At 42.8% G+C, this 22,530-nt stretch overlaps 1 protein-coding gene and 1 long non-coding RNA gene across 5 annotated transcripts in view; one reads left to right on the top strand and one right to left on the bottom strand.

Annotated features, from left to right (window-relative positions):
* Window positions 1-1,624: 1,624 nt before the first annotated feature.
* Window positions 1,625-4,166, bottom strand: LOC307213187. Its single transcript, XR_013837439.1, has 3 exons — window positions 3,264-4,166; window positions 2,492-3,230; window positions 1,625-2,114 (listed from the first exon to the last, which is right to left on the bottom strand). It is a non-coding gene; the product is annotated as an uncharacterized lncRNA (long non-coding RNA).
* Window positions 4,167-5,069: 903 nt separating this feature from the next.
* Window positions 5,070-22,530, top strand: part of DCBLD1 (discoidin, CUB and LCCL domain containing 1) — a 29,943-nt gene continuing 12,482 nt past the window's right edge. For 3 of the 4 annotated variants that reach the window (XM_079970778.1, XM_079970777.1, XM_079970775.1), the window contains exons 1-6: window positions 5,070-5,378; window positions 16,245-16,457; window positions 18,953-19,087; window positions 20,158-20,209; window positions 20,981-21,053; window positions 22,101-22,234. In XM_079970778.1, the coding sequence (XP_079826904.1) occupies window positions 5,258-5,378; window positions 16,245-16,457; window positions 18,953-19,087; window positions 20,158-20,209; window positions 20,981-21,053; window positions 22,101-22,234 (728 nt within the window). In that variant the 5' untranslated portion in view covers window positions 5,070-5,257. The remainder of the gene's footprint in view (window positions 5,379-16,244; window positions 16,458-18,952; window positions 19,088-20,157; window positions 20,210-20,980; window positions 21,054-22,100; window positions 22,235-22,530) is intronic. The other variant, XM_079970776.1, reaches the window with a different exon arrangement.

Below are 22,530 nucleotides of genomic sequence, written 5' to 3'. Positions count from 1 at the left end.
TTTAGGCTTGCTGACACAGTTACTTTGACCCAGTTGGACTTGGCAGTGGACAGACGTAAGGCTGTGGGAACCTGTCAGGATTTGCACGCCCCTTGTTCCCTATTAAGAAACTTTGGAGAATGATAGCCTCCATTCATGAGGGTGCCTGTTACTGAATGTTGAACATGCCTCTAGCAAACTACTTGCAGTTTGAGCCAGTGGAGATTCCCTGTCCCAGGCTTGATGTCCTTTACTCACTTAGCCCTGCCTGATTAAGGTCACTTTAGGACTGGATCTCTTCACGGCAACCCATTTCAGAGCAAAGTTGACAGACAGCAGCCCAGCCAGCCCACTTTGCATATTCTTGATAACATTCTAGCTCCTTTGTCACATGGGATTGCTTTGGAAATGAACAGTAAAACAACAACAACACAAAACCACAATCTGAGGGGTTGAAAGCTTTGCCAGTGTTTCCTAAGGATCATGTACCGTAACTCCCTGCAGCAATGCTTCAGTTCCAAAAGTTCACACTGCAATAAATCACATCCAGCAGTGCCACAGACTTTTTTTGTTGTTGTCTTTGCTTAAAAAGATTAAGGAGGCTGCTCCTTTGGAATCATTAACGTAGGCTGATTTAATGGCCCAGTTTACCTATAACATTAAATCAAAACATGACTTACTGTACTTAGCATGAAGAAGCAAACATATAAGCTCCAGGAGAGATCATGGCTGCTTTGCTCATTTTGCTGCTGTGCTGCACTGAGCTAAACCATGGTTTGGTTTAGAATGTTGTTCAAACCTGGGCTTGTGATTTAGGTCTCTCCAGACAGACGATGAACAGAAACCATAGATTTTGGCAATGGTTCTCAGCTAATGGTTATCTGAAAGGGCTAAACCAAGCAAAGTCAAATCATGGCTTAGCTCAGCACAGCACAATGGGAAAATGGCTGTGGAGGAGCAAAGTGGCCATTGACCACAACCTCCTTCCCATGTTTTCTCAATCACATGAAGCCATGGTTTGGGTTAGTGTTACATGGCAATGAGGGCACTGATATACATGCAGACCAACTGTATTTTTCCTGTCATGCATAGTGGCTGGATTGGAATGAGAGAGAGAGAGAATCCACAGAATCCACAGTCATTTTTGTGACTGCTAGAGAAAGCACTACTATGAACACAGGGATAGCTGGAGGCTTTCTTCTTGTTCACACTGAGATTTCACTATGTGATCTTGTATGGCAGAAGATGAGTTGGCTTGGCGAACTGACCCTCAAATACTTAGAGAATTTATGTGAAGAAAGTAAACAAAATCCCTTGTGACTGCAAAACTCAAACTTAGTCTCTCTCACTCTCACACCCACACAGACCCCTCTGTCTTGCCTTGGTATTGATAGACTCTGCCTGTTTGCAGGAACCATTCATTTAACATTGTTTTGTACATACAGGGAGAAAAATGACCACGAAAAACCCCAACAAGTTTGGCTCAAGACTGATATGTACCTCTGCAGATTACAGAAGAGCTTGTGAAAACAAGGCTGTTAAAGCTGGAACAGACTGGAAAGACAGTCACGCATGAGATACTAAACTGGTCATGAGACAGGGATTTGTTCTCACTGATGTAGAATAATAACCAAATAAAATGGTGTGTTAAGTGATGGTCAGCCATTTATTTCAGCACAGGGAAGTTCATACTGGAAACAATTGACAATGGTATGAACACTTTATACTACCAAGGGAATAATGAACATTTTGTTTTTTTATTTACAACTAGTAGACTCAAAGCTGTCATTGCTTGGGAATTCTAAAAAAACAACAAAAACAACCAGTGCACATTTGGAAATCAGTGGTTAAAATCAGTGCAGTTATGAAAATTTCAGTCCATCATCTTGACTCAAAATGGCTTCCAACTGTATTCAAACATCAGTGAAAACCCACTCCTTGATTTCAGGAAACATCATGCATTATTTGGTTACAAAATCTTAAGAGGCGTCCAAACACATAGTGAACAAACAACTTTGCAAAATATAAAGCAAATACTTACATCCTGCTTTATAGTCCTGAGATGCTCTCAAAGAAGCTTCCAAAAGATTCTCAAAATAAGATCACATTCAAACTTGGTACAGGAACCAAAATCACTCAGTGTACATTAGGGACTAGGGGACGCAGGTGGCGCTGTGGGTTAAAGCCTCAGTGCCTAGGACTTGCCGATCGAAAGGTCGGCGGTTCGAATCCCTGCGGCGGGGTGCGCTCCCGCTGCTCGGTCCCAGTGCCTGCCAACCTAGCAGTTCGAAAGCACCTCCGGGTGCAAGTAGATAAATAGGGACCGCTTACCAGTGGGAAGGTAAACGGCGTTTCCGTGTGCGGCTCTGGCTCGCCAGATGCAGCTTTGTCACGCTGGCCACGTGACCCGGAAGTGTCTGTGGACAGCGCTGGCCCCTGGCCTCTTAAGTGAGATGGGCGCACAACCCCAGAGTCTGTCAAGACTGGCCCGTACGGGCAGGGGTACCTTTACCTTTACCTACATTAGGGACTAGGATTATTCAGGCAGCATTTCCTGCCCTCTTCCTTGTCCTTCCCTGATGTCAGACCAGGCAGCAGTTCCCACCAAAATCTTGAGTCAAGGGAGTATTCTTGAGCAGCTGCATCTTGCTCTGCTCATGATGGAATGGAAACAGACTTCCCCACTAGCAGTTGGCAAGCAGCAGATCCTCTGAGGCACAGGGGTGGGGAACCTGTGGCCCTCCAGATGTTGTTGGACTCCATCTTTCATCAGCCTCAGCTATCATGGCTGATGGTCAGGGATAACAGGGGCTGTAGTCCAGCAACATCTGGAAGGCCACAGGTTCCCCACTTGCTCCTGCTCTGAGGCAAGGAAGGGGGGCTGAGCAGCTGGATCTCGTTCAGCACATGATGGAACAATATGGCTTCTGAAACAAACTGATGTGCTGTTGCCCTATATTACAACAGCAAGCAACCAAAAAATTAAACCCTGCATCCAAATCAAATATGGATAAATCTTTTCAACTTGTATATATGGCTTCTAAAACTCCTCAGTTCAAGCAGTTGGAGCTTTGAAGGACAGCTGCTACAGGTTTGGTCCAGAGTATTGATGATTTACAGATGAATCCTAAATGTGTATGTGTGTGAGATCTCTAACACAGCCACTGCTAAACCATGGTAACGCGTCAGTGGAAACATGGGAGGCAGAATGAATTGGTTCCCAACAGAACTTTAGAATTTTTGATCCTGCTCTCCCCCCAAAACACACACACACACACACACACACACACACACACACACAAACATTGGGCCTTAGATACAAGGCTGCTTCTTACCTGCTGCTGAATGCTCTGTTTTGGGTCAGCCACTAGCACAAACATTGCAGGTGGTAGATCTAAGCCCAGCTGTGTGCACATCCCACAGCACATCCACATCACAGTGGATGCATGCCACCTTCCACAGGTGGAGCACCTTTTTGCAAGCAGAGGGGTACTTCTACCTCCTCCAGCCAGTGGCTCTGCAGGTCAGGACTTCACTCTTATGGCATTTTAGTACGTAATCCATTTCTTTACAAATATACTAGATAAGCAAGAAAGAACCTGGACATGGAACTGCTAGTTTGCAAAGCAAATAAATTCCTCCAAAAGCAAATCTGCACTCACACTTGGAAACTCCCAACACTGTTTCTTGTTAGCCAGCTGCACAAACTCTGGCCTGATGTGCAGAAACAGCAGGGGAGGTGGCAAATTAATTATCATGGCATTTGGATGCTGCCCTGTACAGTTTGTCTTAAATAAGAAAGCAACTGGAACACAAAGAAGACACAAAACCCAAAGCAACATAAATACAACCAAACAAAACCTCACCGCATGCACAGATTTTAAAACTGAACGGTCCACATTACTTCCAGTTGTTTAAAAGGCCTGGATGATGAGAAAATATCACAAAGACAGTGCCAAGTGAACCTTCCTGGGAAGGAAGGCTGCTCAATAAATAACTGGGTGGCCACTGCTGAAAAGGGCTTATCCCTTATGTTTACCCACCTCACTTCATTCCTTAAGGGTCTCCAAAGAGCACCTTAAGGTTGGACTAGGTACATAGGATAGAAGGCAGTATTTCAGATGACCTGGTCACAAGCTACTCAGGGCATTAAGAACATAAGAAGAGCACTGCTGGATCAGGTCAGTGACCCACATCCTGTTCTCAGTGGCCTACCAGATACCTGTGGGATGCCCAGAAGCACTTTCTCCAGCTTTAAGGCACTTTAAGTTGGGCCCAGAAAAGCACTCGGCGCCACTACAGTTGCCAAAGCACAGGGATAATATGGTCAAACCACCTTGTTCTCAATTGACAGCAGTTTCCATGCCATTTTAAAAAGTATGTAGCACATTGCAATAATCGAAACAAGCGCATGGGTAATGAAGATTGACTGCAAGTTGCCTAGAGGCTGCCCCAGTTTAAGCAACTTACCAATTATAAATAACGATGGTGGACACGCGATATTCCTCCAAGTTAATGTATGCACAATATTTGACTTCAAGGTCATATGACTTAACCCACATGAAAACACTCCCTGCGTTTAGAAAAGAAGAGTGGATATCACAGAGTTCTAGTAGGCTCCCGTGCTAGTTTTCTGGGTGCTGCGATTTATTTTTCGAGGGCGAAGGTGTGCTCAGTGATGCCATCAGGGCAAGGCTTTGGGACAGAAATCTAGGGCGCCATTAGGCAAAACGAGAAGGTGTGTCCCTAAACCAAGGAGTCCTGGCATAGTGCAATAAAGTGAAGAAATACACTTTATACACACTAGAGAAGACAGGAGTTGCACCTGGGTACAGGCAGAGTGCCATTCCCTCACGTCCAGATGAAGGAAGAGGAGGGCTTCGGGGTAAATCCCCGCTGGCTTCCAGGCAGGCTCGAACCGAACACCTCCAAGCGAGCCATCGCTGGGAAAGGAGCCGCCTGGGCGGACGGACGCGCCTCCCTCGGCGCACGAAGGGAGGCCCGGGCCCGTTGGGAGCCGCCCCTCCGCCGCGCCGTCCAATGGGAAGAGCCGCGCTCGCCTTCCTCGCTTCCTTTCTCCCGCGGGAGGCGGCCGGGCGCTGGGCAGACGGGGAGCCGCTTCTCCGGCGCCGCCACCGTCGTCGAGGGGGCGTCCCGAGGAGGAGGCAGGCAGGCAGGCGAGCGGGAGAGGGCCGCCGCGGGCGTTTCAAAGCGGCGGGAAAAGGGCGAAGAGAGGCGGCTGGGCAGGCAGGTAGGCAGCCGCGAGTCCCGCGGGGCCATGGGTCGCTGCAGGCGGCGGCTGCTGCTGCTGCTGCCGGGGGCTCCGGCGCTCGCCCGCTTCCTGCTGCTGCTGCTGCTGCTGCCCGCTTGGCTGCTCGGGAGCTGCGCGGAGAAGCTCGGTGAGTCGGGGCCGCCGGGGCCATTTTTGAACGTTTCCTTTGAACTGGGAAAGTTTATTGTCGAGCGCGGAAGGATTGTGTGAGAGAGTGACTGTGTGTGTGTGTGTGTGTGTGTGAGAGAGAGAGAGAGAGAGAGAGAGAGAGAGAGAGAGAGAGAGAGAGATTCTCTGTATGTGTAGACTGGACTGAATGCGACAGCACTGGAAAAGCTCGTGGTTTAACTCTCTGAAAAAGATACCAGATGTTCTTTGCCTTCGAGGGATCAGATTCCTGGAGATTTAAAACAGCATTTGAGATTTCTTCCTTCATCGTCTTTTAATAATAATAATAATAATATATAATTGTGCATATTGTGGCAGAGCGGATGTTTTTCTCACCTTTCCAATAAGCAGTTTGTGGCTGGTCAGCTTGTGTTTATTAAATGGTTGAAAATGCAGGACTTAAAGGCTAGAAGGTATTTGGGATGAACTGGCACATAACAGGACCAAGGTATGATTTGCGGTGCTACTCTTGTCAGCAGATGTTGTTGAAGTCCAGACTCCATCACCTGCGACCATTGGCCAAACTGTCTGGTGGCTCATGGAGTTGCAGTCCCAAGAACATCTGGCACACCAGCTAACCTTGTGCTAGATATATATTCTACTTTACCCCAATTTCCACATGGAAGAGCCCTAGCTCAGCAGCAGAGCACATTCCTTGCATGCAAAAGGTCCCGGTTTCAGTCCTAGAAATCTCTAGGTAGAGCTGGGGGGGGGGACTGCCTTGAAACCTAGGAGAGCTGCTGCCAGTCAGTGTTGACATTACTGATCTGGATGGATCAATGGTCTGACTTGGTATAAGGTATTTGGCTTCCCAGTGTTGTTCGTCACAACAAAGCTTTGAAGGAGATGGAGTTTATTTGCAAACGGAGTACTGGGGTTGATGGACAGCAACTTGTCCTGCAGTGCTCAAATCAAATGTCAAGACTGTCCCATTTGCTTCCATGAAGAGATTCCTCCTTTGTACACATATGACTGCCTTCTTTTTTGAAGGGAATGAAGAAGCCTGATGCATGGTGTGTGTGCAGAGATGTAGATTGCGGGAGGCAGTAAAAGGCTGACTTGGGAAATTAATAAGGCCAGAGAATGCACACTTAATAGGACTGAAATGCAACGTTACTCACATTTAATATAAGATAATTTTCCACATTTTGACAGTTGGTTAATTCACTTGCTGCTAAATAGCTTGGCATCTTGCTGGGAAGCTGAGCATCAAAAGCTTTCTGAAAATCCTATCTTGACCATTAAATAGTATGACGAGAAGTGTGAAATTGAATGTTTGCTTTTTAAATATAAGACGGTCCTTTGATTTTTGTGCTTTCCATTTCATCGCTGCATTTCTGCCTGTAAAACTTGTTTAGTTTGGCAATGCATTCCACAGGGACGAAACTATGCTTTATTTCACCCCGGTTGAAGACTTAGCTTGGCACCCCCACACATATATTTGTGTACACACACACTCAATGGCACCCCTCTGGAGGCTTCATCCAGGGCAAAAAGCCTGGATAGCCCTGCCCCTGCCCCTCCATAGCTAAAGCTCTGCATTCCCTAAGGAATCTGAAGTAGACAACCTGTAAATCATGCAATGGAAGATCACATATACTTTGTTCTCTGTTCTTAGATGCTTTGTTTGTGGTTTCAAAATTAACGGTAGTTTTCCTTTGCTGGAATCCTGTGCACGTTTACTTGGAATTAAGTCTTGCAGTGTGCTCATAGAGGTTCACTTCCAGGGTTCACCCCTGGTTTGTTATCCTTTTATGTTTGGTATTCCATGCAATTTTATTTCATTAGCTATGTGTGCACTTCTTAGGTGAACTTTGCTTTCTGTAACTCTTTGTTCATGTAGGAATTTCCACTGCCGAAACCTAGGGCTGTCAATAATAACTTGAGAAAAGACGATGGATGAATGTAGGCTGCCAGGCGCAAGAGTCTTATCTAAGGGACGCTGTGGAGGTACATTGATTTTGCTGGCTGAAACAGCTGAGGTAGAAAGGAATCTCCATTACGTGCTGTGGAACTGTGACATCTGGCAGTTCTAGAGGGAGGACGGTCTAAATATTCTAATTAAAAAGAGATGTTTTAACTGCACACAAGAGCTTTTCTTAAGGGTATAGAATTGCCAAATAATTTTTGCTATGCCAGTTAAAAATAGAGATTTTTTCCCTCTCCTTTTAGTCTTTGTCCTCTTCCCCTACCCCCCCCACCTTTGCTTTGTCTGTGCCAGTAGAACAATGAATTATGCTGTCTTAGCTGATTTTAGTGCTTTATATAGTTTGACCCAGTTAATCCATGCCTAGTTTAGCCATGTGTCTAAGTAGCAGCAAGATTATAACAGTAACCCATATTTTAAAGTCGATGCATGTGGACTGTTTTTTAAAAAAAATCTTTTGATTTTCAATTTAGAATAGAAACACAAATTATGAACTGCAGTTTTACTACAAAGCATAGTTGATGCTATGTAGTGCAATGGCTAAGAACCAGTGCCGGGAAGTCCCCCGTTTAAACCTCAGTTCTGCCATGAACATACTAGTTGGTCTTAGGCCAGCCATTACCCCTTTCTGTGTCAGCCCCAACAGCAGCAGCAACATGCAAGTAGGAGAGGACTCAGCTGGTAGAGCATGAGACCCTTGATCTCAGGGTCGTGGGTTCCCCCACGTTGGGTAAAAGATTCCTGCATTGCAGGGGGTTGACTCTCAGGGGTCCCTCCAAATTTACAGTCCTAAGCCTAAGCAAAGAAACTGATGGTGGTAGATGATGATGATGATAATAATAATAATAATAATAATAATAATAATAATAATAATAATGGCCTGCCTTGAAAGATTGTAAAATGAGAGGATGTGAAATCCTTCAAACATTCAAAGTACTGTATAAATATTAAGACATTAATCTTCCGCAAAAGTTTTTCTAATGCCTGACTTGGTCTTGGGTATGTCAGAGGATAGGCATGGCCAGCAAAAGATTTAGTGTTAACCTTTGTATGTATTGATATTATCTGCTGTGATGTCGCTTGAATGACAGTGAATAATGAGAGTTGCGGTTATTCATTAGCTTGTTAAACAGGCCATAGCTGAATGAAATCGATACCCAGGGGTCTCCATAAGATTTTAACAATTGGAATGGGTATCAGTTTAACTCATTGCTAACATAAACTCTTACTGTAAAATCTCGTTTATGTACCTAATGCATTTGCTTCCAAGACAATTGGAACATAGGAAGTTACCTTATGGGACCATTGCTCCACCTCTGCTGACAGACAGCGACTCTCCATGGTTTCAGACCAAGGTTTTCTCTCAGCCCTGCCTGGAGATGCTGAGTATTGAAGATGGTTGTGGGCTTACTGTACAAGCTTAAACTGTGTGGTAATTATTTCTAGTGCGAGCAAAAATTACATTCCCGGCAACCTCTGTGCTGCTCCTGTGAGAGACTTCTGAGCAGAGGTGTCACCCACAATTTCCTCCCAACAGCGTGCTAGACCTGTCTCCAACCTGTTCAGTGGAAAGCTTTTTGCTTTCTCTTTGCCCTCTCTTTCTCTCTTCATAGAGAGACAAGGAGTAGGGTTGATGCTCTTCTGTGTTCCACTAGCTGAGAGATAAAACGGGGAGGGAGGCACCAACCAAAGGAACAAAAGAAATGAGACACATCCAAGTTGCAAAGGAAACAATGCAGTTTATTGAGGTCCCATACATTTTTTTATGCCACCGGGCAGGGGTGGGGGTGCAATTACACACACACATGCACACACACAACAACAACAACAACAACCTGGAGCTGCTTCCTTAAAATAACTGCTTGGAAACCATTGCACACTTCTCTGAAATAACTTGTAATGCATCCTAGAGGGAGTTTTTATGCCTCTGGGCTTAAAAGCTGAAGTGCATTCCAGCCATGGCAAACTGCTCCATTGGGCTGAGGGAAACAAAAGCAATAGGGAGTTGCTCTTGCATGAGTGCACACTTGTCTCCTGGCAGAAACATACTTTTTGTCACTATGTGGGAGTGCTGCTGCTAGTATCCCAGTGGCGTTGGCATCTCCCATTTGAAACAACTTCACATGATCAAGCTCCATGCCTGCAGAAGTAACAAGCTTTAGCATCAAACCTTATTGCTAAACGAAGTTGACCTGCACAAAATGGTGCTCTGTGGGATTTAACTTAGACACATACACAATCATTCCCTGAAAGAGTAATGCATTTCCAACGACATAGTGTTGACTGTATTATCTCAGCCCATTGCAATCTGTGAGACATGTTTTGGGGGAGTTGTGTGAACAGATACTTCCATATACAGAAAATATAGTGTCAGCAAGGAAAGATCCTGTCGTAGATTAGGCAGTATGTCTGTGCTTGCATGTTGTATTTCCCAAATTCATCCTTGTGATCCAAAGTCCCGTCTCAACAGCAGCATAAAAATGTCTATGGAGTTGTAGAGTCTTAAAGAGAAAGGGCAATGGAGCAAAGGGTGAGAAGGTGGTGTTCTAGTGATGTTTGCTTATTTTCTTATTAAAAGAGCAGTGCAGGTGCTTAGTACCTCAGTAGGTAAAGGTAAAGGGACCCCTGGCCGTTAGGTCCAGTCGCAGACAACTCTGGGATTGTGGCGCTCATCTCGCTTTATTGGCCAAGGGAGCCGGCGTACAGCTTCCGGGTCATGTGGCCAGCATGATTAAGCCGCTTCTGGAGAACCAGAGCAGCGCACGGAAATGCTGTTTACCTTCCTGCCGGAGCGGTACCTATTTATCTACTTGCACTTGACATGCTTTTGAACTGCTAGGTTGGCAGGAGCAGGGAGCAGAGGCTTTGACAAGTTCTGCCCCATCCTCAATCCTAGGTAGAGCTGCTCTAGTTAGTTTGGTGTATCAGACTGGCTAGAAATGATCAAAAATGCATTGGATCCTGGAGCGTTGTAGCAACATTTTAATGCCATATATGGATGGTTCACATGCAGCCCAAATTTTAGCAAAGAACATGTAACTCCCACGACTGATTGACATCAGTCAATAAGTAATCCTGCTGAGTAAGTGTGCTTTCAGGATTCACATGCAAAAGCCTGTTTTACAGCCCTGACCACATTTGCATGTGAACTTTGACTTACATATCGGAGCCGGTTTCTTGCTTGCCGGGGCAGTCCTGGTTTTGTCTGGGTGTGGACAAATACAGTCTGCAGTATAGTCAACCACGTATGCAGCTGATGCTGGCAACTGCCCACTCCCTTCTGTTGCTGGATAGGGAAGTTCTAGCCATTCAGCTCTGCAGCTGATGGGTTTTCACATTAAGCTTGGCTGTGCTAGTGTGCACCTGGCTGAGACAGGACTTCTCACATGTGAAATGGACTGACTTGCAGAGCAGCATTTGTGGCTGTTACTGTCAGGGAGGAAGCCAGCTCCCAACCCAGCTGTTCTGGCTTTGCGAAGTATATGTTTCACAGCCCAGTCCTATGTGTGTTTACTCAGAAATAAGTCCCACTGAGTTCAGGTTATTGTACGTAGGATTGCAGCCTTTGATGTTTAATCACTGCACTTGTGACTTCTCCCCGCCCCAAGAGCCCCTTGAGCCAGATAACAAAGCTTGTGAAATTTATTTCAAAAAAGGGAAGTTATCCAATGCTTCCATTTATTTACGAATGACCAGATTGTGAAATGTGAGTTTTTAAGCAGGGGCTTGTATACATCAGTTGTGAAACTTGTTAAGTTATTATGGAGACTTTTCAGTAGACTTTGTTGTTCTGTGGAATTCAATCCCCCCTGCTCAACTCATTTCCCGTACATGCAGTACACAACATTTTCAGTTTCTCGGGCTTCATGCTTTCGGGGAGCAGCTTCCTCACTGAGTCACCTCCTGAGAACTTGGGCAAATTGTAAATTTTGAGGATGTTTGATTGCTGTTTTTATCTTGTTATTCACTATTATAATTTGTGCTGCTTTGTTCACCACTTCATGCAGATTTCTTCATCTCCCCCCCCCCCACAGCAGGATATATATCTTTTTTATTATTTTTAAAATGAAATGCATCAAAGTTCACAGTCTATTCATGCAGAATACTGGCCAGGCCTTTTGCCTTCCTGAGTGAACAGAGAATGCAGCCAATGCTCTCCTCTACAGTTTGTAGCAAAAACCAGTGGCCATACTGTCTTTCAGAAAAGTTTATCTTCTGAAGGAAGATCCCTGTTCTGGACCCAGATCCCTGATCTGGACCCTCCGAGTTCCTGGAACGCAGTTTGAAAACCACTCGCAACTGTATGTGAATTGGGTTATAAACATTGATGTTGGGTGAGCAGGAAATCACTAGTTCTGTTGAATTGGTATATAATTGTTGAGTAACAAATGTAACTTTCTGTATGGGAAAAAAGAATAAAATATTATAAAAAAGAAAAGCACTAAAGTAGTATTTTGTTTTTAGAGTATCTTCTTGAAATATAAACACTTGAGAGAGACAGATTCGTTGTAGCTAAGGTTCTTCTTTAAAATAAAAATCGAGCATCCTGGTATTTGTGTGTTTATCAATATGTTCCAAGTTCTGTGCCTAGTGTACCAAGTTAAGTGGGATGAGGCCAGTAGCAGTATATATACAATGGGGCAGTTCAAGAAAACTGTGATGGTGGAGAAATGCTCCACTTTTTAATGTTTTCTCCTGATAATCTGCTAAGGCCACTGCTGGAATTGTGCACAGCCAATGCTGCCAATCAGATCAGTGTCTCCCACCAGAAGAGAGCGAAAGAAAGAAAGAAAGAAAGAAAGAAAGAAAGAAAGAAAGAAAGAAAGAAAGACAAATGTGTCATTTTCATCCCCTTTGAGTTTGTTTGTGAAGGTCCCAAGCGCAGTGTGATGCTGGAAGGAATCAATTAAATGAAGAGAGAGAGGACATAGGTCTTCTTGATACACAGGTCTTTCTAAAACTAAGACCTACCCTGCCTTAAACAATTTTAAAGGGTAGTCAATAAGTAGAGCTGAGAAGTAAGTATCAGGTTTCTTTGTTTAATTCATGATGCATTTTAATAGTTCACTTCTTTTTGTCTTGCAATGGCACCTGGTTTCCTCCCTGAAAATTCTTGAGTACTGACACATCCTTGGCTTGGACCAGGGCAAACATTTTGGCTCCCTCTTCCCCCAACCCCAAAGCATCTTGTTTCTCTAACAAACCTTAGTAAATATTTAGCCACCCAGGATTGTCAAACCAGAAAAACTTGTGTGAGCTGTCCCAGACAAAGCCCTTCATAACCTTAAAAGTCCATATTGGGCAATGTAAACAGACACCTATGGGGAGGAGGGATTCCCGACATGCATTCCCTTTGCATCCACCTTCGGATATCCCTGAAGCCGCCTCTGTTTGGAGCAAGAGGCTTCGGGACAGATTGAGCCGCATGATGTTCCCCAACTAAAGAATCACTGATGTATTTTGAATAGGAATCACAACCCCAGTTATATTATCCTGGTTTTATATGATCAAGTATGTGTGTCTAGAACAGCCTTCTCTAAACTGGTGTCTGCTAGCCATTTTACAGTAGAATACAGTTTGCACTTTTACAAGTGCCTCTCATTTTTCCACTCTGCTTTTGTGATAAGTTGTGCCTCAGCAGTTCGAAAGCATGTCAAAGTGCAAGTAGATAAATAGGTACCGCTCCGGCGGGAAGGTAAACAGCGTTTCCGTGCTCTGCTCTGGTTCTCCAGAAGCAGCTTAGTCATGCTGGCTACATGACCCAGAAGCTGTACGCCGGCTCCCTTGGCTAGTAAAGCGAGATGAGCACCACAACCCCAGAATCGGCCGTGACTGAACCTAATGGTCAGGGGTCCCTTTACCTTTTAGAGTTTGCACTTTTACAAATGCCGCTCATTTTTCCATTCTGCTTTTGTGATAAGTTGTGCCTCTATCTAGTGTGGCGGTGCCTATGCTATGGAACTCCTTGCCTGTTGACAGGACCCTTTGCTATGCTGTGTTAGATGCCTGCTGAAGATTTTCCTGTTTCTGCAAGCCTGTCCAGTCACATTATTTAAAATCATAGAACTGTAGAGTTAGAAGAGACCACGAGGGTCGTCTAGTCCAGCCTCCTGCAATGCAGGAATATTTTGCCCATCGTGGGGCTTGAATCTATGACCCTGAGATTAAGAGTCTACCGACTGTTCTACCCCAGCTTAGTGACATTTGTTTTAAATGTTTCTTATTTTATCATCTTACATTTTTTGAAATTGGATTTGTGTGGTTTTAGCCATACTTTATATATAGTTGTGCACCGCTTGAATGTATATATCTTTAGCAAGTGGTCTACAACAGGGTGGTTAAAAATCAATGATTTTTTTTTAAAAAAAATAAAATCTTTCTTTTTTTTTAACTTAAATTGGATTTTTTTGATTTAAATTGGATTTTTAAAATAAAATGCTTTTGGAGGAAAAATCTTTCTAAAGATAGTTTTCTGTTTAAGTTACATTATAGTCCAAAGGCTATTCATCAGAAAATAAGGATTTGTTTTAAGTTTTTCATGTGTGCTAAAACTCAGTCTAAGTTTAACACTGTTTAACCACATCAGTTAACAAACATGGATACATATGCTATAATATTATTTTAGTTAAATAAATTGTTTAAATTGTTATTAAGGAAATGATTATTTTTCTCCTTCCAATAAAGTACAGCAGAAAAGTTGTCCAAATATAAACACTTAACTTATTAAACCTCACAATAATTTCATAATTATCTGTCTATGTATTTCTAATAGTATAACCAAATCAGTATTTTTTTATATAACTGTAAAAACTACTCTGAAAATTTATTGTTCCAAAAATGAAACCTTCATCTGGTTGTAAATATTAAGATTATACCAGCAAGAATGAGTCTTTCTGTATAAAAAAAAATGATTAAATCAAGTCTTACTGACTAGTGATTTAAATCGTGATTCAAACCAACTTGATTTAAATCAAATCCACCCTGGTCTACAATGTTAACAAATATATACAGCTCATACTGCCCATCAGCCTCAGCCAGCATGACCAATGGGCACTAGGTTTGGGAAGGCTGTTCAGGAATACTGTATACTCTTCACACAGATACTGTTCTATAGAACTACAAAAGATGTTCCGCAGCAGATCACTCTGGAACTAAGGAGGCAATTTTCAGAAAGTCTTGCTCCTATTTACTCAGGGTATTTTTACTCCAAAGTATGTTGGAGGCTGCATTTCTGTACACTTACCTGGGAGTAAGCCACATTGAACTCATTCGAACTTAGCATACTTTTGATTAGATGTGTATAGGATTGTGCTTTTATGTTGGCTCCTAAGGAAACTCTTCCCAGATCTATGAGACTGGTGGACTTTTAACTTAGTTGCTGTATTTGTAAAGGAATGAGTGAAGAGGGGGAGGAGAAGCTTGATAAATAAAGCTACCCTCCCCCAGAAATCGTTCTGTTACTTCTGAATGCAATTGCTTTTTCGGATGTGCTGTGCAGAAATATCAGGAGACTGTGCAGGCAGTATGACAATTCACCGTCATCCTGTTTCAGAATACAAAAGGGAACATCTGCCAGTAATGAAGCCCAAGGCTACATGTAGGTGGAGGAAAGAGGGTCCCAGCTTAGATCATTCACTGTTAATATCAGGATCATTTCCTCCTAAACCATTTTCTTCTAGGCAAAAAAAAAATCCCATGGGTCAGAATGTAAGCACTGTATAGCGCTCATGCAAAATCATGCCTTTGTGTAAACCAGACAGACGTAATCCCACATTCTTGTGTTTTCTGATTTCTGTGTCACGCTAGTACGGAGGCCCAAGAATGTAATTCCTTCATGAGCAACCTCATAGGGTCACATGCTGGTGGTAGGTGGTTCCACATGAAAATAGCAGGTGGAGCAACAGAAGTGGTCGTGAGGAAAGGGGTGTGACCTGCACAGAGTCTCGAAGGCTGGATAGAGCAGACTGGGGGGGTTGCATTTGGCCACTGGTTCTTAGGTTCCTTACCCCCTGTTCTAATGGAATGGAATGTCTGTGTGGGGAAGAAGAAGGCAAGATCCCCTACTTTTCTTTACAAGGAGCACAGTGTTTTGTAGAGTCTGTGTGAAGACATTCTGTTTACCAGAGTGAGAAGCAGTCACTTGGTGCAGATGAACATTTTACCACACCTTCTGCTGCTCACCTGTGTTTGACCCTTCAACAAGATGAGGTGAACCTTCCTTTCCCTTTATCCTGATGATACAGAAGATCATGTTATCCTGCGGTGAGAGAGCTCACCCATAAGATAGTTGAGTGACCTGGTTGAGCAAGAAGGTCTGTATTCCTGATCCTGCCCCACTGTAAGGCAGAACAGGAGCATTTAAATAAGTTTGGTACATGATGGATTTCCATGGTAAACAGGAAGTGTGAGTCACACAGAAATTTGGTAGTTTCTTAATTGGGGGCCCATGTACCGCCCCCCCCATTCAGTCTGACCTGTTTCCGAGAGTTTATTGAGAATCTGCTTTAAATTTTAAAATGGAAAAAAGGAGGACTTACCGTATTTTTTGCTCTATAAGACTCACATTTTCCCTCCTAAAAAGTAAGAGGAAATGTGTGTGCGTCTTATGGAGCGAATGCTGGCTGCGCAGCTATTCCAGAAACAAGAAGAGCAGGAGGGATCGCTGCTTTCGCTGCGCAGCGATCCCTCTTGTTGTTCTGGCTTCTGAGATTCAGAATATTTTTTTTCTTGTTTTCGTCCTCCAAAAAACTAGGTGCGTCTTATGGTCTGGTGCGTCTTGTAGAGTGAAAAATACGGTACATTTTGAAAGGGTGTAGTGATTTGAAGTAGGTATGTGCCTATTGATGACAGCTTTGATGGTTTCTTAATCACCCCCTTTCCTTTCTTTGTCCTCCCCAGGAGATGGATGTGGGCCTATGATAATCTATCAAGACAGTGGAACACTGGCGTCTAAGAACTATCCGGGGACCTACCCCAACTATACTACCTGTGAGAGGAGAATTCAGGTGCCTCGGGGGAAACGCCTGATCTTGAAAATTGGAGACTTGGATATTGAATCCCAGCAATGTGAATCTAACTATCTTAGCATCCACAGTTCTACAACAGTGCATGGTATGTAACGGTGTACCAGTAAGACTGGATTCATTAAAATACTTAGAGCTCTAATTAACTCTTTGTTGAGCAAAGTAAGAGAGGGTACCCTGAAACCAGTGCTATTTAAGATTTGTTCTTGAGCATTGGGTGCTCAAGGCTGGAAGGGCACTTTCCCCACTCAGCTAATGTGATTTGGTATGGTCATGCGCAGGTGTTTAACCTGTAGGCATCCAGATGATGTGGAATTCCAGGTCTAACCATTTGCCATGCTGGAATGGGCTGTTGGAATTTGGAAGGCTACAGGTTAACTAGTCCTATTTTAAGGTAATATTGTTCAAGGTAATGTTTAAGGTACAGTTGTTGTTATATTGTTAGAAACTAATTTACGGATTGCCTTTCACTTAAGTTGCAATGTGTTTTATAGTACTATAATAAAAACAACCAAAAATAGATTTAATAAGATTTATTCTTTATGGCATTACTTTGCCATATTCCTGTGTTTTGTACTTAATTATTTAGAAGCTGGTTACTTTTTCCATTATGTCTGTATTCTGTAGAGCAGGAGTGGGTGGAAAGGTAGATGAAGATCTACTGTTTGATCTCTGAGTGATTCATAGTAGATCAACATGTGTTTCTGACTCCAAATTGTTTAACAATAACAACGACAAAATGACTCTTCCCTCCACCCTAAGTTATACGGGTGAAACGAAGAAGGCCAGAGGAGGGGAGCATATTTTTGTGTAGAACAACTGAGTTCAACCCTAGTACTCATAGTTCTCTAGTTCTTTGACTGGTGGATCTTGGAATTCTTTTAAAATGCAAGAGTAGATCCTGCAGGCATGATGTCTGCCCTCCCCTGCTGTAAAGCACCAAACAACATTTCCTGTTCCATCCCACTTGTTGTTTTCTCTCAAGAGTCTACACACCCACACACACTTTTTTTAAGGCCTTGAGACTTTTTGCTGACCTGTCTCTCTCTCATGCATGCATCTAGACTTTTAGCATAGGTTCTCATCGTCATTTGGACAGGTATGCTGCTTTGAAAGCGCCAGACCAGTCAGCCATAGATTGAGTCAGCAGTCTTAATTACATCTGAGCAATAGACAGGTCATTGAGAAACGTAAGCAAGAGACAGCAGAAATACATTTGTGGGAAAATATGTGGAGGCAAATCTTGTGGGAAAATGTGGGAATGGGTGGGAAGGTTAGGTGCAATGATCTCCAAATTATAAAACAGTATTCTCTCCCCCCCCCCCCCAGCTCGTGTGGCACATGGCATGACATATTTAAGAATTAACAGGAGTGATCTATCCTTGCTTGACTAACAAATAATTTTTCCTCTCTGTAGTTAAATTTGAAATCATTTGGTTAAGAAGCCCTATGTGGGGAGATGGATCTGATGGTTGAGGGTCAGTAAGGGGTTTCTGCACACTCTCACTCATACCTCTCTATCTCCATCCAAGCAAGAAAAAGAAATTACCAGAATTCAGCGTGGTGCTCACATATTTAAATGATGGCAAGAGTCAATCTGTGTTGACTTTGTCTGTTTCTCGGGGCCTCCACTGCCAAACTACTCACCAGGTGGCAAGGATGGTCTGGCTGTCATGCATCAGAGCTGGACTCAGCTGGACTTGTGCCATTTTATTTTCCCTGTGATCTATGACAAATGGTAACTGATGGAATGTGTATAGCGTAGTGCGGTCAAGAGCTAAGCATCATTCTTCATTTAATGTTTCCTCTCTTTTGTAAAATTGTAATATAGCTTAAATTAAAAAATTAAAAATATCAGCTTAAATTAAAATTTAATTTAAATTAAATTAAAAATATCAGCTTAAATCAAAAAATCAATTAATGAAATAATTTCAAATGTAATGCCTTTTTTGGCTGATTGGTTTTAGAAGTTAACTGCAAAGGTGCTTTACAGCTAATAATTCATGTGAAAAAGTAAGACTGGTTCCAGGTTGACTTCTAATAGATTGTTTCCCTAAATTTTGATGGGTAGATGGGAATCTTAAGAAAACAATATGATTTCTTTTTTAAAAATTGAGAATGAACAGTTAAGTATTCAAATATAGCATTCTTTTTATATGCCTTTATTACAATGTGCCATCTCAAGAAAAATGTGTTTGTTTCCCCCCTGTGTGGTGATTGCATTTAAAACTTGTACCTGGTGATGCTATCTTGCTGAGTCTATGCAATATTCAGTTGCCTTTGATTGTTGTACTCTTTCTGTAATGGATTGCTGCACTTTAAGAATGCTGTGCTTCAAAGGCTAGGGAGCCCCAGCCGTCTACAAAGCTAAAACAATTTGAAATGTTAATGCCAGCTTTTATCTCCTACTGAACACAGAATTGCAAGAATTTGGTGGCCTGAGTAACTTCAAAGATTACAAACAAAAATCAATTAATTATGCACATGGATAGATGAATGCACCGTAGACGATGAATACATTTGTACGCTTTATTGTTTCTAGGCCACAAACACGATTTCAAATACTATTTGTTCTGCATTTAGGACCCTACTGTGGGAATGTGCCTGTCCCAGAAGAAATCATCTTAGATTCTAATGAAGCAACCATTCACTTTGAGAGCAGGTCCCATGTGTCTGGAAGAGGCTTCCTGTTGTCCTTTGCTAGTAGTGATCATCCAGGTAAAGTACAATTCTGCACATCATTGTGGACTAATGGTTTTGGGTTGGTGCTACGCTCCATCCAGCCTCCATCCCTCTCTCCCTGCCCCACTCTTCTGCCCTTTTTGGAGCAGATTTGTCAGGGATGAGTGCAATGATTCTCTCGCCCCATCATCTTACCTGGTTGCCTCTTTGCCTTGTCTGCTGTGGAAGTGGAAGGTAATACCCTGCCTGGTATTACCAGCAGATGTTTTAGAAAAGCACCTGGCCTAGATGAATGTGCTTAAGTTTTCTAAGTAGTTCAAACTGGTTTTATGGGTTTGGCCCCTTAGCCAACTGCTTGACCCGCTTGTTTTCCCTCTAGAAATCAAGGTCTGGATGCTATTTCAATAATGTGCTAATTCATCTAATAGATGGCACTGATGAAATTTGGCTCTTTCATGCACCTGAACATCTAAGTGCATTGGCCGCCATATAGAACTGGGAATCCTGATTTTGATCCCATTGGCTCATTTCTCATTGGTTAGGCCTTATTATCCTTGGGCTTCTTCATCTTCTACAGGTATTTGAGCACTAGCTGATATAAACCAAGACTTTTCTTCAGACAAAGTTTTGATTCAGTTCCTTAAAGAGAACTCTTTTTTTCATGGTAGTTGAGACGCATCGCTCAGGCTGAAATCTTTTTGCTTCAGGCCTCTTGCCTTGGAACAAAATCCTCACTGTACAAAAATATTCCAAAAATGTCTGTTGGAATTCTTTCTACCACCCTCACTTGGCCATTGCTTCAGGATGTAGTAGGATGTGACTGATCTCTCAATGAAGTTGTTGCTCTGAGGGTAGAGTCTAGAACAATTGCTCCTGTGCAGAAGAAAATGTGTATCCAGATGAACAAATTGGGCAGGTGGGGGGGGGGACCAGGAGCAGAAGCTTGCTGGCAGAAGGAAACACTGAATAGGTGCTGTGGCTGCTGAGGGAGGTTTGAGAAAACAGTTCAGCTGGAATTGACTATCCACATCCAGTTCAGCTGGAATTGACTATCCACATCTTCTCTGTGTGATTCCCAAATAGCTTTTTTTTAAAACCTTTTGCAGATCTAATCACATGTCTGGAGAGAGCAAACCACCACGTGGAGAATGAATTCAGGTAAATATAGGTTTTGGTGGCAATACACTCTGGTTGTCATGTTGCATCTTGCAATTAACATACTTACAGCTGTAGCCGGATACAGTCCATGACCGTTTGTGCTGCGTTTGGAACCCTGTTGCCAACCACAGGAATGTGTTTTTCTGAAGATATTCGAAGGTATCTAAATCTGTGATTATCTTCTTACATGGGAGAGGCAGTGAAGTCTTCCTTGGAGAGAGACTTTGCATTCCAGAGTAATTAAGGAATGCAGCTTCAGACCACTGAACAGCCGTTATCTGTAGCATAACCAGTAATGCCAAGGGAAATTAGGGCAGTGCTTTGGGTACTGAATACTCCTGTCTTGGAGGTGGTTGGGTTTTAAAGCTCTAAGCATCTTGCAGGATCAGGCTGGAGGATTGAAAGCTGATCCATGTCAGTTTAAATTGTTTCTCGGTTCTCTTGAATAAATACCCTTTGCAGTAAGTTTAAAGAGTAATGGCATGTAAGCCAGCTGCTCAAGGTGTGAACAGATGTAGTTGTGCTGTGTTATCTTTCCTTCAATTACTATTGTTCCCTGAACATGTAAAATGCTAGAAGGAACTAAGCAGAACAAAATTCATTTCCATTGCTGCTTATGTGGCTACCTGTGCCATTTGGAGCACACGAATATGCTAGAATTTAGAAGAAGAAAAACCTTTATCTTTACACTGTTTGCTTTACAAAGTGCATGTGTGCAAGCATTGTACATTACACCAGTCACAACAAGATCCTGTCTTTTCTCCATGGCAGCAGGTACTGTCCAGCTGGTTGCAGAGACATAGCAGGTGATATTTCTGGGAATATAGTGGAAGGCTACAGAGACGTAAGTACATGGGATAAAGGAAAGGTCTAGCGCAGCCTTCCCAAAGCTCCTGCCCTCCAGATGTTTTGAACTGCAACTCCCATCAACCCTGACTATTGGCCTGTCTACCTGAGGCTGATGAGAGTTCTTGTCCAAAACATTTGGTGGGCACCAGGCTAGCAAACACGGTCTACAGAAAGCTAGAGATATGACAGCATTGCTTTCTGAAGAATTTTTTATTGCAGATAAGCACAACCTAAAAGTTTAATGCTGGGCTCAAAGACCAGTAGAACAACCAGTTGTGCACAGTGAAGGTTAGTGCATTTTGCTGAAGACAGGAACTAGGAGAAATGGTAAATTATTCTTAGGTTACCTCAGTTCGTTGAAGATGTTGGCTAGAAAATCATTCTACCACTGTGCAATCATAATTACAAAGTATGGAATCGGAAAAGAATTGTGCATAAAAGTATTATGGTGGTCAGCTGTTCTGTTAGTGCTAACAGTGTTACAGATTACATGTGCATATGCATTTCATACGTGCACATTTCATGTGGGCTTGTAAACTCAGCCATTTATTTTTGTTCAGGTCACAGTATAATAGGTATAGTTCTTCAGGTACAACTTCTTATTGTTCAGTTTGCAAAATGGGTGTAACTGATCTGCTTTTTAATAGCAATAACCAAATTTAGGAACATTTTCCTCAGCCTTGCCCTGCATATAGTATGATATCTTCAGCATGTTGTTTTATTCGTCTGCGCATATGATATGGAAATGACACTCAGTTAATTATTCTCTGAGGAAGGATGTGTGTGGGAGGATTACTACACTGTAAAATATTAACCTTAGAATATATTTGTCCAACAAGTAGATTTCTCTTAAGTCTCTTCAGCATGTTTTCACATTTAATTTAGGTAATTTAGCATACAGAAAATTGCCACTTCCTTTTGCATTTTTGGCTTGAATTTTTTTAGGGCACCGCGTTTATTCGTTTTGTTTTATTGTGCTGACTGTGAGTTTGTTTGAATACTAAAATCTTGCCTTACTTTTCACTTGATTTCTGCACCTAAGACTTCCTTATTGTGCAAATCTGCCATACACGCTGGAGTAATTGCAGACGAACTGGGTGGTCAGATTAGTGTGATTAAACTGAAAGGAACAAGCCGGTATCAAGGAATCCTAGCCAACGGCATCCTTTCTCAGGAGTAAGTATTGGTTGTGTTCATGCATAATGTGTGTACTAGTCAGCCATGATACACACAAGCCTTTTTCTTGCACACAGAGCCCCTTCACTCCTTCCTTTGTGTGAGTTGGAAACTCTTGTTAACCATTGTTTTGTTCGAACTATGTACTGAAATCGCCACGTTTGGAACATCATATTTTCACTTAATCAGCCAAGATGTGAACAGGCATTGTGCATACAGCTGCTTTCATCCTCCCTTCACATGAGTAGGCAAACAGACCAGGAACTCTTCCATTATCCATAATTTCCCTTTGGATC

This window comes from Podarcis cretensis, assembly GCF_951804945.1.
Source record: "Podarcis cretensis genome assembly, chromosome: 3".
Lineage (NCBI taxonomy): Eukaryota > Metazoa > Chordata > Lepidosauria > Squamata > Lacertidae > Podarcis > Podarcis cretensis.
The sequence above is the reverse complement of the archived record's forward strand: the minus strand, read 5'-3'. Positions and strand labels throughout refer to the sequence as shown.